The sequence below is a fragment of the Selaginella moellendorffii genome, unplaced genomic scaffold, assembly GCF_000143415.4.
Source record: "Selaginella moellendorffii unplaced genomic scaffold, v1.0 SELMOscaffold_27, whole genome shotgun sequence".
In the NCBI taxonomy this organism is placed as follows: Eukaryota; Viridiplantae; Streptophyta; class Lycopodiopsida; order Selaginellales; family Selaginellaceae; genus Selaginella; species Selaginella moellendorffii.
The window spans coordinates 1,752,846-1,769,002 of record NW_003314288.1 but is presented as its reverse complement, the minus strand read 5'-3'; the positions used below and the strand labels follow the sequence as shown (position 1 = coordinate 1,769,002).

Here is a 16,157-nt window from a genome sequence, read left to right as displayed (position 1 = left end):
AAGAACGCCCTTGCGATGTTATGCTGCAGCTGGCGGACTCAACTAGAGCAAACAATTCTAAGCTCAAGATTATAAGCCTCCTACCTGTAATTAACAAAATTTAGGGTCAATTACTTTAATATATTCTCTTGCAACGTGGAAGGATAACAGGATTTGGCGAGAATGGCTATGGCGGCGGCAACTATGGAGGCACGCCACAGTGAAATTCACCAGTTTTCACTCCAGCAGGCAGACAAGAGTGTCTCTACGAAATGCAGCACTGCTAGCCGGAGATTGAGCTTAGTTTCACTGGCAGTGGCCATCACAGCTTGCTCGCAGAAGATCGACACGGCCCAAGCATTTTCTTTGGGGACTTGTGAGAAGCTTATATACTTCTTCTTTAGAGTTTTTGCATGATAGAGATCTCTAAATTGTTGTTCCAGCAGGACCAAAGGAATGGCTCAAACAACAGAAGAAACGAACAGCAGATTTTTTGCTGGTACCAATTGCTCGCTCACGAGAACGTTTGGAGAGTGCGTTTCTTCTTTTCAGTTAAGTCAAGCTCTTTCTTCGTGCCCCAAGATTTTCATGTAAATTTGCAGGTTCGTCAAATCCATTAGAAGCGGGAAATCTCATCAGGATTGCTGCTCGTGATTGCATCCCCGTGGAAGCTGGATCAATCTTGGATCTTCAGAGCCGCACAGGTGTAGAGGTCTCTTACAAACTTTTCTTATTACTCTCTCTGTCTCAAGTACAAAACTTCCATTTTGATGATCAGGTGTGTACATTTAGACTCCTTGTCAAGAATGCGGCGTCTTTGCTCGATAACTCTGATCCGGTGAAGATCAAGGCCTACTTGGCATTGGAAAATCTGATAAGGTATGGCCATGTACTTGAAAGATCTCATCCTAGAATTCTAAGTTTTCTTTAAGACAGGTCATTCACGTATTTAGATGAGTCTGTGACAGCCCCTACTTCATCGTAAGTGTGTGTTCCTTGAACATTTTTTAGAGTACGTATAGTTTAAGTTTACTCTTCTTTGTTGAACAGGACTGAAGTAGCAAATGCTTTCGAGCTTACATACGCTGCACTAAGCACATTCGAAGCAGGAATTCGGGCCTGTCTTGGCATTGCATAAATCTTATGTAGAAATTCAAAGATTTCACAAGTATAAACTTTGTTGAACAGGAGAAAATGCTTTCGAGCTTACATACGCTGCACTAAGCAGATTCGAAGCAGGAATTTAAGTATAAAAACTATATGAAGCTCAGTTTACTTGGAGAACAAATTGAGTGGTTGCACTGCCCGGGAATCGAACCCGGGTCTGTTCCGTGGCAGGGAACTATTCTACCACTAGACCAGCAGTGCTTTAGATGGATGATATAACTTATAATCGTTCCACGAACCCTAACCTGGCATATTCTTGGATGGGATGTACCTTTTTAGCGAATCCCATATATATATAGAACGAGAGCAGATTAGGGCTCTTCCATTGGATGGCCAGTCTGATTTCCAAGTGGGTTTTCTCTTGCTTTGGCGGCGGCGCTCCCCCGAAAGACAAGCTCTACAACATCGACTGCCTGGCCAAGATCGCCAGCGCCACGCCCTTCCAGGTCTGCGAGCTCGAAGCCCTCCACGAGCTCTTCGCTAGTCTGTGCCAGGGCGAGGATCGCAGCTTCAAGCTGAGCAAGGCCACCTGGGCGCAGGGCTGCCGGATGAGCGCGCGCTTCTTCGACATGTTCGATGTGGACCGAGATGGGCGGCTGAATTTCGACGAGTTTGCGCGCGGCCTCGCGGTCTTCCATCCCAGCACGCCGCGCGACGCCAAGATCAAGTTCATGTTCGATTTCTACGACCTCCAGCGCAAGGGCTTCCTGGTCAAGTCCGACATCGAGGGGTTCCTCGCGGGCGCGCTACCGTCGGGGACGAACTTGGATCCCATCGTGGATGCTACGTTCGCCGAGGCGGATACCAATCTGGATGGGAGGATCGATCGCGATGAGTGGAGGGCGATGGTGGCCAAGCACGAGACAATCTTGCGGCCGCTCACGCTAAAGGCGCTCCAGGAGCTCACGCTCGCGTACCCCGACTTCATCTTCCACGTCGTTGACTATAATCCGGAGGTCAACTCTCTTGACCATAGTTGACCTCCCGAGAATATTTTGGTAACATAACTCTGACCCAAGAGGAAGCCTTGTAACGTAAAAACTACCTTTGAGAACCAATCAACAAATTTGCGAACATATCAAACCATGTTTATAAACAATGAGAACATATCATCTTGTATCAACAATAAATTCAAACCTGATGGACATTAACAGTATACTGTGAAAGATTTGATTGTGTCAAACATTAGAAGCAAGCTCCGCGGCTTTGCCGCAGTACGTGTGTGGCGTCAAGAGCCTCAAGCGCTCCTTGGCCGCCTCTGGAAGATCTAGAGTCTCTATAAACTCGCGCATGCTCTCTTTGGTCACCGCAGCCCCGCGCGTGAACTCCTTGAGCTTCTCGTAAGGCTTCTCGATGCCGTAGCGTCGCATCATCTGTGAAAACCAGCGATCGATCGGTTTTAGCTGTGGGTTTCAAACGGGAAAACATACCATCTGGATGGGTTCCGCGAGAACCTCCCACGTTGCGTCGAGATCTCGCCGTGTTGCAGCTTCGTCTACCTGAATCATCACGCACGGGATTTGTTATGGACTCGAAACTTCAAGCACGGACCTCGAGCTTGTTTATTCCTCTCAACGTGCTGTCGTACGAAAGCACGCACAGCGCGAGAACTTGGCCGATTTGACGAAGAACAGTTGAGTCAGTGAGATCCCGCTGCAAAAGATCACGATCCATGACGAGTTGTTCTGCTACAAAAGGCAGCTTACCTGCATTCTGGAGACTTGAAGCTTGGAGCCCAAGTGAGACAACCAAGACTTTGCCAATCCAAGGTTGCCTTCGCTGTTCTCGAAGTCGATGGGATTAACTTTATGCGGCATCGTGGACGATCCAACCTCGCCTGGGACAACTTTCTACTGATGGAAAAAAAATCATCCAAACAAACATCGAAAAAGCCAGTAGCTTGCCTGCTTGAAGTACCCCAACGAGATATAAGCCCACATATCGCGGTCGAAGTCCTCGAGGATGTTTCCGAATCGCCTCACAGCATCGAAGAGCTCGGCTATACAGTCATGGGGCTCAATCTGTTGATCGACTTTTAGTAACACAAGAAGAAAAAGGTTGTAGTACCTGAGTCGTGTATGGGTTGAAATCCACGCCCAAGGACGTGACAAAAGACTCAGCGACAGCTTCCCACTTGATTTCCGGATACGTGAAACAATGCGCGTTGTAGTTTCCGACTGCTCCAGCCATTTTTCCTTTGATGCTCACGGAAGCAACTTGGTTGCGCTGGAGCTCCATTCTGTAGCAGAAGTTAGCCATTTCTTTCCCAATGGTGCTTGGTGACGCTGGCTATATTATAAAACAAGTAAGGCGACTAATGAAAAGATAAAGTTTAGAAAACGTAAAAAACGCTTGCCTGTCCATGAGTCCGTGAAAGCATTGGCACATTCGCGTGCTTATGGGCAAGGGATCGTATAGCTGATATGACCTCGTCCATTTTCTTCAGTAAATGCTCTCGACCATTGAGGAGCATCAAAGCGTATGCTAAATTGTTTATGTCTTCGGAAGTGCAGCCAAAGTGTATGAACTCGAGCACCTGGAAACACCAAGACGATAGAACATTCATTGTAAAAAGGAAGAGTCACTTACTTTTGAAAGTTCTGGATGATCCTTGATTCTACCTTTGAGAAAATACTCAATAGCCTTGACGTCGTGGTTTGTCACTCTCTCGAAATTCTTCACAGCAGCTCCATCGTTCACGTTGAAATCGGCAAGAACACCCAGTAGAAACGACCTTGCGTTGTCCGTAAAAGGTGGAACTTCTTTCAGCTCTGGAATTTGTGACAGCTTTAGCAGCCACTGGACCTGAAAGAACAAGGACGAGACTGTCAAGGAAATTTGTTCTAGAGCTATCAAGCAAGCCAACGCACCTCTACAATGACTCGATAGCGAATGAGCGCATACTCGCTGAAAATGGTTCTTAGAAACTTCACTTTGTTCGCGTATCGACCGTCTAGAGGCGAGATCGCAGTGAGTTCCGTGAGTTCCAGGCCCTCAGACGGGCTTACGAAGCTTGAAAGAGCCTGTCAATCAAAGAGAAACGATCTCTAGCATGGAAAAAGAGGAAGAACAAAACATCGATACCTCAGGAAAATTTGTCCCTATGGCGCTGGTCTCCGAAATATCTAGCCGCGCAGCAGCGATCGCTGGCGGCATTCTCAATCTCTGGCCTCCGCGATCGATTTGCAAGGCGCGAGGCACTGCGCTGTTACTACTCCTGGCGACCAATCCACAGGGACCGAGCAGCGCGATCGAGGAAGACATCTAAAACCCTAAACCCGCCACGCCGGAGCCGCGCATCCAACAAGAAAGCTTATTTCTCTTCTTATGAGCAGAAATTAGGGTTCTTCCGAGAGGCGCGATGGATGATCCAGCGATCTCATGATCCGCAGGAGCAGCGGCAAGAAATGTATCCAATTTGTGCGATCGTCAGCTATCGGCACCGAGGAGGGCAAGAAGAAGGCGATCTTGAAGGAATGCCTGGGGTACCAGAGCACGATCCAAAATCTCGGCCAGGTGAGGGACGCTCTGGGGAGCATCAATGCGCAGGCGCGGCCGGATCCAGAGCTCTACTTCCACCTCCTCCAGGTGTGTTCCTGCGAGAGATCCCTGGCTCTGGGGATCCAAGTCCACGAGAACCTCGCCAGGGCCGGGATCGACGACAACAACGTCTTCGTCCACAACAATCTCATCAAAATGTATGGCAAATGCGGCAGCCCCGCGCGCGCCTATGCTGTGTTCCAGGCGATGCGATCCACGACCGTGGTGTCGTGGACGTCGATGATCACGGCCTTCTCGCAGAACGGTGAGCTCTGGAAGGCGTTTGAGATCTACCAGAGGATGCTGCTCGCGGGGATTGCTCCAAACAGGGTCACCTTCTTCACGGCCATCGATGTTTGCGCTCGCGGGCCTTTTGCTCGAGAGGCCTATCTCCTTTCCAGAAACGTTGGAGAGACCGAGCACTGCAAGGACTCCACCGTCGGGACCGCGCTCGTCAACATGTTTGGCAAATGCGGAGACGTGGATGCCGCGCGAGAGATCTTCGATGGAGTCCGCGAGAAGACGGTGATAAGCTGGACAGCATTGATCACTGCCTACGCCAACCATGGGTTCTACGATCAAGCTCTGGAGAACTTCCAGAAGATGGAGCTGAAGCTGGTGGCTCCGAACGAGGTGACTTTCGTGGCGGTGCTCAATGCCTGTGCCGACTCGGGTGATCTAGAACAAGGGAGGATCATCCACGAGAAGGCTGCCGCTGGCGGATTGATCTCCAACGTTCTAGTCGGGACAGCTCTCGTCAACTTGTACAGCAAGTGTGGCTGCCTGGCCGAGGCGAGGAAGGCTTTCCGGATGATCCTGGACAAGGACGTGGTGTCTTACAACGCGATCATCGCAGCGTCCGCGGAGCTCGGTAGCTATGGAGACACGCTCAAGCTCTTCTACAAGATGCTGCTGGAAGGGAAAAGGCCGACGAAAGCTACGTTTGTGAGCTTGCTCAATGCGTGCTCCGGTCCAGCAGCTCTTCGGACGGGCCGGATGATTCACGAGTACGTTCGCTGCGACCCGGATCTCGTGGTCCGGACTGCGCTGATCAACATGTATGGCAAATGCGGGGCTCTGGAAGACTCGGAGCGTGTTTTCTACGACATGAGCTCGCGAAATCTCGTCTCCTGGAACACCATGTTTGGAGTTTATGCCGACGCCAAGTGCTCCTCGCAAGCTTTCCGGCTCTACCAGCGGATTCAACTGGAAGGTGTCAAGCCGGACGGGATAACTTTCATGTCCCTGCTGAACTCGTTCGCCAGCGAAGAAGCTCTCGAAGCTGGGAAGGTAGTCCACGCTCACGCTGCCGAGGCTGGGCTGGAGGACGACGTCTGCGTGGCCAACTCTCTTCTCGACATGTATGGGAAGTGCGCTAGCCTCGGCGACACCCGTCTCCTGTTCGAGAAAATGGAGCTGCGAAACTTGATATCGTGGACGTCGATGATCACGGCCTGCTTCCAGCAAGGGAAAGACAGGGAAGCACTGCACGTATACCACCGGATGCTCCTGGAAGCCGTGGTTCCTGACAGGCTCACGTTTGCGACGGTTCTTAACGCATGCGCAAGCTTGCCTTCGCTGAAAGATGGCAAGGCTGTCCATGGCTGCGTGAGAGAGAGGGGCCTGGCGATAGAGCTCTCTCTGGGAACGGCGCTCGTGAGCATGTATGGGAAGAGTGGCAGCCTCATGGAAGCACAGGCTGCTTTTGAGCTGATGGCCGAGAGAGACACAGCGGCATGGAACTCGATGCTTGCGGCTTATGCTCAGCACGGCAAGGCCAGGGGAACGATCCTCGCGTTTCGGAGGATGCAACAGGAGGACGTAAAGCCGGACGCAATCACTTACGTGATTGTCCTCTCGGCCTGCCGGCACGCCGGCCTGCTGGAGGAAGCGCTCGAGTGCTTCACTTCCATGACCAGAGAGCACGGCCTGCTGCCGACGAGCGAGCACTATGGCAGCCTGATTGATCTGGTAGGACGCACCGGACGCTTGGAGGAGGCCGAGAAGTTTGCGGGGCACTTGAAGCAGCCGTCGAATCCCATGGTTTTGACGTCGCTGCTGGATGCTTGCAGGGTCCACGGCGATGTGGAGCGAGCAACACGGGCGGCACGGACATGTATCGGCCTCGTCCCGGAGGAGCCTCCAACTTACGTGACGCTTTCGAGCATTTACACAGGTACTCGTTAAGTTATCTCACCTTCTTCGTTTCTTCTATAGACTGGGCAGTATGATCACCGTGGTGGTGGTTTCAGGTGGGAGTCTATGAATCAAACGACTGCTCACTTCGTCCCCCTGAAAGGCATACTCAAAGGTGCGCTTCCAAGATGATCTCATAATTCTCAAGCTTCATCACCCGGGTCTGCCCGCCTCTTGCTCAGGCATTCCTTGGGTAGTTAAACTCGTAATACTTCCCGCTTGTCTCGTGCTCCCACCGAAACGAACCAATGCCCCACACTGCTTTGGCACTCGTCATTTTGCTGCCAAGCCAAACTTATCTTTGGCCTTTTTATGTGGAGCTCGGCTTTGACGCTGTAGCCCTGGACGAGCGGGGCGACGAGGTTGCCCAGTTGATACACGTCCAGATTGCAGGACAGCGGGGGTTTTGCGGCTTTGATTCCTTCGGAAGGGCTCGAAGATCAGCAAGCGGCCTGTGAGGGAAGCATCAATCGAGGAAAAGCATTTTGACTAAAGGAGATACCTTGAGGAAAGTAACGCTCAATCTCGCTCTTGCTCTCTCATTTCTTTTGTGGCTTTAGCACGATCAGCTCGTATCAGGAGTTGATTGGACGAGATTGAGAGGCCATGGGCAGCGTACCAGTCGAGGCGCACAGGAACGTCCTGCTGAGCTCGCCAACTTTCTTGACGAGCTCCTTGGCCTTGGGTCTTTGGGACAGTTTAAGCTTTAGTGACTGTCCATGAATGCACTTATAACGATGACAGCAAGCTGTGAATCCCATGGATCAACCAAAGATCGCTGACAAGTTTCGATGTTCTTTTTTTCTTGGTTTTTTCTTATCCACTGCTGATAGGAGCATGCTGCTCGGAGGTAAGGCATGCTTGCGGCTTGCTAAGCACGGCATGGCCAGACTGTGGGAGACTGATTCATCTGGCAGCAGCCGTCAGCAGACTGATGGCCTTGAATGGATGCTTGAACACGGGGGATTGGAGAGGCTCGTTTGGGTATTCAAGTTCTAGTTTGGTGGTGGTGGTCATTTCTATTCAAAAGGTGGGAGTCTATTACTAATATTGCCTATTGCAGTCCATAAATTTCTCCAGTGGCTCCCTCGTCACTCGTCGTCCTCGTCCTCTTTGCTCTCGTCCCCTTCGCCCTCGTCCTCCCTGCTCTCATCCTCGTCCTCTTTGCTCTCGTTCCCTTCGCCCTCGTCCTCCCCGCTCTCGTCCTCGTCCTCTTCCTCCTTGACATTGTCCCCGTGGAAGGCATACTCAAAGGTGCACTCTTCCTCCCATACATCAGAGTCATCCAAGATGATCCCATAGTGCTGAAGCCGATCATCGTCATCACCCGGGTTTGCTCGCCTCTTGTCCAGGCAAGGCACCACCACCATCACTGCGGCAGCCTTGGCATAATTATACTCATTGTAATACTTCCCTGCCGTCTCGTGCTCCCAACGAAATGAACTCAAGCCCCGGCACCACACCACCGCTTTAGCACTGCTCAATCCCGGTTGAGTGCAGTCTAAGCTATAGTCCGGAATGTCATCCTTCTCCCCCAGTAACATTTCGGGATCACCAGCATCCCGGCTAAACACCAACACCTTCTTGGCACCCATGCCAGCCGCCTTCGCTATCTGCACGATCATATCGTCCCAGTTCTCGTCCCCGGTGCCTGGGATTCCCAGGATGCAGCCAGCGACGGGACAAAACTTGTCGTCCTCATAAATCTCCCGGAGGACCCAGTAGAGGGGCGAAGACTTTGGATCGCCCAGCAGCTTCTTGGGATCATCACGCTTGCGTTTCGCCGTAGCGCGTTCGAGGCGGTGGAGGTTGTACCAGAGCGTGAGCTGCTGCCCGGACTCAATCGCGCCGACGTCGACACCGTGCGGCCGCAGGCACGCCACCCAGGTAAGCTCTGATGATCCACTTGTTCTAACGGGGAACTTGAGCTCGCCGGATTTTCCAGAGGCCGGGCGGACGAGTACGTCGCCGCCGGTGTGTGGCAGCGGAAGAACCAGCACTAGAGTTCCGACGCAAGTGGAGGAGCTGGCTTCGCCACCACGGACAAGCTCAAACTTGTCTTTGGCCTTTTTAAGGCTGAGCTTGTGGAGCTCAGCTTTGACGCTGTAGCCATGGACGAGTGGGGCGGCGAGGTTGCCCAGTTGATACACGTCCAGATCGCAGATAAGCGGAGGCTTTGCTGCTTTGATTCCCTCCACGGCCGCGGGGGAGGGGCTTGTTGACCCATCGAAAGTCAGCAACGCGGGAGAGCCATCGGCCTGCAAATGATCGATTTACAATACAAAAGCAAGGAGAAAGGAGATACCTTGACAAACGTGATTGAGAGGCCATCCTTGGGAAGCGCCAGCGTACCGCTGGAGGAGCACAGGAACGTCCTGCTGAGCTCGCCAACTTTCTTGACGAGCTGCTTAGCCTTGGCGGTTTTTGGGACACAATCCTCCGCCCACGAGAACTCCATTGCCAACTTTGGCCCTAGGTGTTGTTATTTATGCTCTTATTTGGATTTAGGGATCATGGAGCTATGGAACAACGGTTTTTAAGAACAACGGTCTTAAAAGAGAATGCTACAAGAACGAACACCAGTTCAACTTTAGAAACAAATCAAGTGTAGGTCAAGGGTCCAAGGAGTGAAGGGCAACGACTGTGCAAACTACATGAAAACAACGGTCCAAAAACACATTGGAAAGCAACGTGATCACTGTGATCACAAGAAAACAACGGTTCGACAGAGCTTCATGTTATCAGGTTCGCGTTTTCTTTAGTTCTCTCCAGCTCTTTTTTCTTGTGTCACAGCCGCATCGATGAGAAATGTTTGTGCTGCTGACAGCGATGATAAGAAGCTTCACCGATCAACATGAAAAGACACTAAAAGTCGACTCTACAGGAACGAACGAGAACGAGAAAGAAAATCGAGCTCTTGTTCTCTTCAGTTGTCTCTACCCGTTTTGTTCTAATACGAAGAAACGCAGAGAATTATCAGTATAGAGCTGGGTACTGTTGAGGATTTGCAAGGTGGAAATAAAAGCTCATTTGATATTTTGCTGCAAAGATTTCAAAGGTTTGTCTCCCTCTCCTTTAAACTTCTTCCGTTGCAATTCACTTCCTCTTCGTCACTCCTCCTCTTTCTCTTCGTCCCAAAAGAAAAAAGGGCACTCTTCGTCTTCTCCATCATCAGATGCCTCCAAGATGATCTGATAGTCCACAAGCGGACCATCGTCATCACCCGGGTTTGCCCGCCTCCTGTCCAGGCAAGGCACCACCACCATCACCGCGTCAGCCTTGACAGAATCATACTGATCGCCATACATCGCTCCCATATCGCTCTCCCAATGAAACGAACCCACGCCCCGGCACCACACCACCGCTTTAGCACTCTTCAATCCCACACCAGTCTCGCTGCAAAGACTAATGCTAGTGTCACCAGCAGACCGGCTAAACACCACCACCTTCTTCGCACCCATGCCTGCCGCCTTCGCCATCTCCACGATCATATCGTCCCACTGCTTATCTCCGGTCCCAGGGATTCCCAGGATGCAGCCAGCGACGGGGCAAAACTCGTCGTCCTCGTAAATCTCCCGGAGGACCCAGTAGAGAGGCGAAGACTTTGGATCACCAAGCAGCCTCTTGGGATCATCACGCTTGCGTTTCCCCGTCGCGCAGAGGTTGTACCAGAGCGCGAGCTGCTGCCCGGACTCGATCTCGCCCACGTCGACACTGTGCGGCCGGAGGCACGCCACCCAGGTAAGCTCTGATGCTCCACTTGATGTCACGGGGAACTTGAGCTCGCCAGATTTTCCAGATGCCGGGTGGACGAGCACGTCGCCGCCGGTGTGTGGCAGCGGAAGAACCAGCACTAGAGTTCCCATGGAGGAGTTGGCTTCGCCACCGCGGACAAGCTCAAACTTGTCCTTGGTCTCCCGGAGGCAGAGCTTGTGGAGCTCGGCTTTGACGCTGTAGTCCTGGACGAGCGAGGCAGCGAGGTTGCCGAGTTGATGCACGTCCAGATCGCAGGCAAGCGGAGGCTTTGCGGCTTTGATTCCCTCCACGGCCGCGGGGGAGGGACTCGTCGATCCATCGAAAGCCAGCAACGTCGGAGAGCCATCTGCCTGCGAAGGAAGAGGAACAATCGACTCCAAAAGCAAGAAGGACATACCTTGAGAAACCAGATCGAAAGGCCACCCTTGGGAAGAGGCAGCGTACCGCTGCCGGCGCACAGGAACGTCCTGCTGAGCTGGCCAACTTTCTTGACGAGCTCCTTGGCCTTGGCGGTCTCTGGGACGCAATCCTCCCACCACGAGAACTTTGGTTCTAACATCCTTGCCCTAAAAAGGGTTACACTTGAAAGCTTTAAATAGTTTTAGCTTTAGGGTTCTTTGGCGTCACGCCATGGCGGGCAATGCGGGCATGGAGATTCACGCCCTGGGCTGCTGCTCCTTCCGGATTCCCGTCTCCCCCGTCGCCAATATCCACTCGGCAGCTCCAAGCATCAGGCGAGGCGCCCGATTCGCGTGTGGCAGCAGCCTGCGGGATAGATTGCTGCTCAGCAACACTCCAGGGGGGCGCGACGCCTTCTATCAGCCCTTCCGCCCACCGCCGGGCGTGCTGGAATCGGTGGTGTCACCCGAGCAGCAGCTAGAGATCGTCCGGGAGCGGCGGGGACAGTGGCACGACTATGGCAAGCACATCCCCGGACTGATGCGCTCCGGCTACACGCCGGCGTCACTGGACGAGGCGACGGGGCTCACGGGCGTGGAGCAAAACCAGATTGTGGTGGCGTGCCAGGTGAGGGACACTCTCATCTCCACTGGGATGGACGCGAAATCGCTAGAGTTCTTCGATTTCGATGTCGGCGGCGCGGCCATTCTCTACGAGCTCCGGATCTTGTCCGCGCCCCAGCGGCGCGTGGCGGCGGAGTACGTGATCGAGAGGGCCATGGGCGACTCCAAGGCCGCCAGGGACGTGGCGAGGGCGCTCAAGGATTTCGAGCGGAGGAAGCGTGAGTTTGGGAGGGAGTTCTTCTCATCGGATCCGGGTGACTGCCTGGCCTTCTGGTGGTACCGCCAGAGCAAGGAGCTCAAGGATGGCGAGCGAGAGGACGCGCTGAGGAAAGCTCTCGAGTTCGCCACCTCGAAAAGCGCCAGGAGTTTGCTGTCGAGCTCGCTGGGTGAGAAAGATCCCGTGGAGAAACAAGCACTCGCAGGCAAGGAGGAGAAGCCGGCCAAGATGGTGAGCGTGGTGAGGCTCGAGTATGGAGAGACCGCGGGGCTGGTGATGCTCCCGGTGGCGGACCCGGACGCGAGCTCGATCAAAGCGGCTCCTTCCGGCGGGGCTCTCGGCGAGGGAGCGTTTAGAATTCACAGGTCGAGCACGGCGTGGCGGGGCTGGGTGCCACTCCCGGGCTGGAAGCCGGTTCTAGCAGCGGTGTCCCCGATCACCATCTTGTTCCCGGACGCTCGAGAACTCCGGCTCCAGAGAAAGAAGAGCGATGATCCAAGCGAGGAGCTGCTGCTTCTCGTGGACAAGGGGACCGTGTCCGAGATCAAAGCCGGATCGATCTACTTAGTAGCGTCTGGAGGAGGAGGATTGTCGCTGGAAAGTGGTAAGGATCTTCACGAAGGCCTGGAAGTTCTCGGCGAAGTTCTTCTGGCATTGTCACCTCCGGGAGGATCTGACGAGCAAGAGGATGAAACCCAAGAGGATTGGGACTGAGCGTTGACCTTGTAAGATCTCTTCGATCTGTATAATTGGCGGATAAAAACTTTTTCGTTGACTAGTTGACCACTAATATTTCAAACCAGGAACATTCGGCAAAATATTCTCTAGATAGTTAGCGCGTGATTTTTCCTTGCACTGTTCGTGTGTGTCTCATCTCTCGCTAGCTCAGTCCAACTAGTTTCTCGCTGATCTCCCACAGCTTCTTGGCCTTCTCGGGATCACTGGCTTCCTCGGACAGCGTGTTCTCGAACGATTGAGAGGTGTTGTTCCAGCTCCAGTAGACTCCGGACTTCTGAAGGCACGGATCTCTCACAACCTGGTAGCAGAGAGAAAGCTCTAAGATCGAGAAAGAAAAAGGAATGGTTTTTCGCAGTACCTGAGCTAATCTCTTGCCGGATTCCTCCTCGGACACGAACCCTTTGGTGATGTACTTCTGGAACGGCGGGAACAAGAGCCTGAAGAGCGAGATGTGCTCTCGAAACAGCCCGGTCGTGGCAATGCAGCCGGGATAGAGCGACGCGAAGACGATGCCAGTGTCTTCGTGGTATCTGCGATGGAGCTCTTGCATTGTGAGCATATTACACACCTTGCTGTCCTTGTACGCCTTGGCACCGTCGAAGCCTTCGCCGTCGATCATGGGGGAGGACTGGACTCCGTTTAGCCCAGCCGCGAGGCCCCGGAGGTCTCCAAGGTTGGCTTTTGGAGGAACGTTGCCAGCCAGCGTGTTGGTGTTCCCTACTCAAGAAAAACTCTCGTCACTCGATCCATCTTCGCGAGATTCTTCGTCTTCTTACCTGTGATGGAGCCGACGATGATCATCCGTCGAGAGGCATGATCCGACTTCTCCATGTCCTCCAGCAGCATCCGGGACAGCAGGTAGTGGCCCAAGTGATTCGTCGCCACGCTCAGCTCGAATCCCTCGGCGCTGTAAGTCGGCTCCTTGGCAGTCGGGAAGTAGACCGCCGCATTGCAAACCAGGCAATCCAGCGGCCTTCCGGAGCGCCGGAAGCTCTCCACAAACTGCTTGACACTGTCGAGCGAGGCGAGGTCGAGATGCATGACAGTGTAGTTCCCCTTTGGAATCCCGGCCGAGCGCGCGGCCTTCTCGGCCTTTAGAAAGTCCCGGCACGCCATGACGACGTGCCACTCGCCAGTCTCGGCTAGAACCTTGGCGGTGGCGAGGCCCAGCCCGGAAGAAGCCCCCGTAATTATCACCGTGGATTGCCTGGCCGTCTTCTTCGCCTCCTTTGGCCGGGCTGTCTCTACCGGCGCAGCCACAGCTCTGATGCCCGTGGAAGGAGCGCTGATTTGCCTCGCAGCGTGGAGACCCTGGAGAAATCGCACAGAATTCGGTGAATTCTCGACAAGAACACGAGATTTCTACCTGAATTGTCGGATTCCAGCGCACTTTGGCGCCGAGGAACGAAGAAGCGCCGGCATTGCTCGCGGATGTGGCGAGAACCTGAAATCCAGACACACATTTGTGATTCCCGAGCGGAATTACATCCCCAATGCGGGATGCTGCAAATGTACCTCTTTGTTGGCGGCGAGGCCGAGAGTGGCCGAGGACGACGCCACTGCCGCCATAGCCAGCTCCTCCGCAAGAACAAAAGATCTCTCTCGTCCTCTGTCCCGTCCCCTAGGTTATAAAATCTCAAATATTCTTATCCGCAAAAATCTCTGAGCGGGGCCATTCGATGCCCGCCACGTGTCATGGCCCATGTGGTTTATCCACTAAAGCCCTGAGCACGGGGTTCAGGGTTTAGAGGTGTTGACAGGAATCGAACCCGGTGGGTAAGCAGGCCAAAAAAGTTAGGTTTAGGGTTTCCTTCTAGGGTTCTTGCGCAGCCGGCCGAAGGGGAGAGAGGAGGGCGGCGATGGTGCTCAAGACGGAGGTATGCCGCTTCAGCGGTGCCAAGATCTACCCGGGTCGCGGCATTCGCTTCGTGCGAGCTGATTCGCAGGTGTTCCTCTTCGTGAACTCGAAGTGCAAGCGCTACTTCCACAACCGGCTCAAGCCCGTGAAGCTCACCTGGACGCAGCTCTACCGCAAGGCCAACAAGAAGGACGCCCAGGCCGAGGCGGTGAAGAGGAAGCGCCGGGCCAACACCAAGCCCTACTCGCGCTCCATCGTCGGCGCGTCGCTGGAGGTGATCCAGAAGAAGAGGGCCGAGAAGACGGAGGTGAGAGAAGCGGCACGCCAGGCGGCGCTCAAGGAGATCAAGGAGAGAATCAAGAAGACCAAGGACGAGAAGAAGGCGAAGAAGGCCGAAGTGCTGTCTAAGGCCACCAAGGTGAAAGCCCCCATCCAGCGGGGGCCTGTCTCCAAGGGGCCCAAGCTCGGCGGCGGTGGCGGCAAGCGCTGATCTATGAGATGATGGATCGATCGAGAGGGAGAGATCGCGAGTCTGGGATTTGTTCTCGGATCAATGCCAGTCTTTGTGGTTTTGTTTGCTTATTTGTGTTGGAAAATATTTTGGTAAGAATGGTGGTAAATTTTTCTCGCGAGTCGGATCGATTGCTTAGTGACGAGGGTGAACTTCCTACCACAGGGAAAATGCATTTGAAAGTGCTGGGGAGTGTGGAGTGGATTTCTTCGTCTCTATTCGTCAGAAAATCTAAGCGTCTACGAGCGTCTTGAAGCTTGCGGAAAGAGCATATTGAAAGCATGCGACAGACAAAGCTCGATTTCCCTGAAAGCTTTGAAGTATTCAGTGAATATGCCCTTGCTTTTTGTGACCTAAACTTCACATTCTAGGAGAAGTTATGTAAGGTGGATTAAGTTTTCAGGAAAGCGATTTTTTTTTGTATTTTGATTTGATATTTGATATTAATGATATTATATATTATTATTTATCGAATTGATTTCAATTTAAACAACTTATTCCTATATATAAACTGAGCACTTTAATAAAGGAATTAAATTTCATATTCCTTTGCAATAACTTTCTCCTTTGATTTTACTAAAGATGTTAGTTCAATCACTTTACAATAATTGCCACCTACCATTTTGAGTATGATACATGGTGTTTACATGAGTTTCCCACATTATTCCAAAGGGAGTGGGTGGTTTGAGCATAGCCACTCATGGACATTTTCAAACATGTATTTGGATATGTTATAATTGTAACAATATTTTCTAGTAATTACATTGTCTTCATCAAAAAGTTATTTAAATTAATTATGCAATTTGATGTTAAGCTTTTTATTTCATACAAAGCCAAATTTATCAAAGCAGACCAAGTTAAGTATATTATAGCTAGGATTCTATCATAACTTTGTGGGACTTCTGCATGCACTTGTTCTAGCCACCTTTAATAATATTCTTCGATAGACATAACATTATAAAATATCACTTTTTCCACTCATAGTTGCAAGTTCCACTTTCTATAAGAGATACTCTTGTTTTAATAAAAATTGATACTATATATTTAAGAATAAGGAGAGATTGATGCTATTATTACCTATTTTTAAGAACAAGGGCAAGGACATAATTATGGCCATAATATACCTGTGATAAAGTTAATCATACATATTAGTATTGTCAACATTTCTCAAAT

The 16,157-nt window shown here is 52.2% G+C and overlaps 7 protein-coding genes and 1 non-coding gene across 10 annotated transcripts; 5 read left to right on the top strand and 3 right to left on the bottom strand.

Moving 5' to 3' along the window:
* Window positions 1–119: 119 nt before the first annotated feature.
* On the top strand, window positions 120–1,190 carry LOC9629959. 2 transcript variants are annotated; one of them, XM_002975416.2, is made up of 6 exons: window positions 120–355; window positions 423–530; window positions 582–691; window positions 758–858; window positions 916–960; window positions 1,030–1,190. In XM_002975416.2, exons 1-6 carry the CDS (start codon window positions 163–165, stop codon window positions 1,115–1,117), a joined length of 645 nt encoding a protein of 214 aa, XP_002975462.1. In that variant the 5' UTR covers window positions 120–162; the 3' UTR covers window positions 1,118–1,190. The 2 variants fall into 2 exon arrangements, with proteins under 2 accessions (XP_002975462.1, XP_024536057.1); XM_024680289.1 differs by having other exon boundaries at window positions 912–960; window positions 1,030–1,089.
* Window positions 1,191–1,276: 86 nt separating this feature from the next.
* On the bottom strand, window positions 1,277–1,347 carry TRNAG-GCC. The gene has a single exon. It is a non-coding gene; the product is annotated as a tRNA-Gly (tRNA).
* A 128-nt stretch (window positions 1,348–1,475) lies between these two features.
* LOC9629600 (calcineurin B-like protein 2) lies at window positions 1,476–2,283 on the top strand. Its single transcript, XM_002975415.2, has one exon. It carries the CDS (start codon window positions 1,476–1,478, stop codon window positions 2,124–2,126), a length of 651 nt encoding a protein of 216 aa, XP_002975461.1. The 3' UTR covers window positions 2,127–2,283.
* Window positions 2,284–2,293: 10 nt separating this feature from the next.
* LOC9629958 (adenylosuccinate lyase) lies at window positions 2,294–4,476 on the bottom strand. Its single transcript, XM_024680287.1, has 10 exons — window positions 4,231–4,476; window positions 4,017–4,169; window positions 3,736–3,951; window positions 3,503–3,682; window positions 3,214–3,435; window positions 3,051–3,167; window positions 2,853–2,996; window positions 2,698–2,799; window positions 2,577–2,645; window positions 2,294–2,519 (listed from the first exon to the last, which is right to left on the bottom strand). The coding sequence occupies exons 1-10, from the start codon at window positions 4,408–4,410 to the stop codon at window positions 2,325–2,327; spliced, it is 1,578 nt and encodes a 525-aa protein (XP_024536055.1). The 5' UTR covers window positions 4,411–4,476; the 3' UTR covers window positions 2,294–2,324.
* Window positions 4,477–4,479: 3 nt separating this feature from the next.
* LOC112348180 (pentatricopeptide repeat-containing protein At3g20730-like) lies at window positions 4,480–7,104 on the top strand. 2 transcript variants are annotated; one of them, XM_024680286.1, is made up of 2 exons: window positions 4,480–6,862; window positions 6,939–7,104. In XM_024680286.1, exons 1-2 carry the CDS (start codon window positions 4,528–4,530, stop codon window positions 6,950–6,952), a joined length of 2,349 nt encoding a protein of 782 aa, XP_024536054.1. In that variant the 5' UTR covers window positions 4,480–4,527; the 3' UTR covers window positions 6,953–7,104. The 2 variants fall into 2 exon arrangements, with proteins under 2 accessions (XP_024536054.1, XP_024536053.1); XM_024680285.1 differs by having other exon boundaries at window positions 4,480–6,868.
* A 4,164-nt stretch (window positions 7,105–11,268) lies between these two features.
* On the top strand, window positions 11,269–12,591 carry LOC112348205 (rubisco accumulation factor 1.1, chloroplastic-like). The gene has a single exon (XM_024680338.1). It carries the CDS (start codon window positions 11,269–11,271, stop codon window positions 12,589–12,591), a length of 1,323 nt encoding a protein of 440 aa, XP_024536106.1.
* Window positions 12,592–12,623: 32 nt separating this feature from the next.
* On the bottom strand, window positions 12,624–14,267 carry LOC9629957 (protochlorophyllide reductase). The gene is made up of 5 exons (XM_002975296.2): window positions 14,131–14,267; window positions 13,982–14,059; window positions 13,392–13,926; window positions 12,974–13,332; window positions 12,624–12,913 (listed from the first exon to the last, which is right to left on the bottom strand). Exons 1-5 carry the CDS (start codon window positions 14,182–14,184, stop codon window positions 12,758–12,760), a joined length of 1,182 nt encoding a protein of 393 aa, XP_002975342.1. The 5' UTR covers window positions 14,185–14,267; the 3' UTR covers window positions 12,624–12,757.
* A 138-nt stretch (window positions 14,268–14,405) lies between these two features.
* Window positions 14,406–15,105, top strand: LOC9629596 (60S ribosomal protein L24). The gene has a single exon (XM_002975413.2). It carries the CDS (start codon window positions 14,475–14,477, stop codon window positions 14,961–14,963), a length of 489 nt encoding a protein of 162 aa, XP_002975459.1. The 5' UTR covers window positions 14,406–14,474; the 3' UTR covers window positions 14,964–15,105.
* The last annotated feature ends 1,052 nt before the right edge of the window (window positions 15,106–16,157 follow it).

Excerpts from the sequence above, each read along its gene's own strand:
- LOC9629959 (XM_002975416.2), top strand. The coding sequence starts at position 163 with ATGGCTATGGCGGCGGCAACTATGGAGGCACGCCACAGTGAAATTCAC. Across the intron at positions 531-581 it reads GAGTGCGTTTCTTCTTTTCA|GTTCGTCAAATCCATTAGAA; the intron begins GTTAAGTCAAGC and ends GTAAATTTGCAG. Across the intron at positions 859-915 it reads GCATTGGAAAATCTGATAAG|GTCATTCACGTATTTAGATG; the intron begins GTATGGCCATGT and ends TCTTTAAGACAG.
- LOC9629600 (XM_002975415.2), top strand. The coding sequence starts at position 1,476 with ATGGCCAGTCTGATTTCCAAGTGGGTTTTCTCTTGCTTTGGCGGCGGC.
- LOC9629958 (XM_024680287.1), bottom strand. The coding sequence starts at position 4,410 with ATGTCTTCCTCGATCGCGCTGCTCGGTCCCTGTGGATTGGTCGCCAGG. Across the intron at positions 3,952-4,016 it reads GCTATCGAGTCATTGTAGAG|GTCCAGTGGCTGCTAAAGCT; the intron begins GTGCGTTGGCTT and ends TTGTTCTTTCAG. Across the intron at positions 2,646-2,697 it reads GAGGAATAAACAAGCTCGAG|GTAGACGAAGCTGCAACACG; the intron begins GTCCGTGCTTGA and ends GTGATGATTCAG.
- LOC112348180 (XM_024680285.1), top strand. The coding sequence starts at position 4,528 with ATGATCCGCAGGAGCAGCGGCAAGAAATGTATCCAATTTGTGCGATCG.
- LOC112348205 (XM_024680338.1), top strand. The coding sequence starts at position 11,269 with ATGGCGGGCAATGCGGGCATGGAGATTCACGCCCTGGGCTGCTGCTCC.
- LOC9629957 (XM_002975296.2), bottom strand. The coding sequence starts at position 14,184 with ATGGCGGCAGTGGCGTCGTCCTCGGCCACTCTCGGCCTCGCCGCCAAC. Across the intron at positions 13,927-13,981 it reads GCTGGAATCCGACAATTCAG|GGTCTCCACGCTGCGAGGCA; the intron begins GTAGAAATCTCG and ends CGATTTCTCCAG. Across the intron at positions 13,333-13,391 it reads CATCGTCGGCTCCATCACAG|GGAACACCAACACGCTGGCT; the intron begins GTAAGAAGACGA and ends TTTCTTGAGTAG.
- LOC9629596 (XM_002975413.2), top strand. The coding sequence starts at position 14,475 with ATGGTGCTCAAGACGGAGGTATGCCGCTTCAGCGGTGCCAAGATCTAC.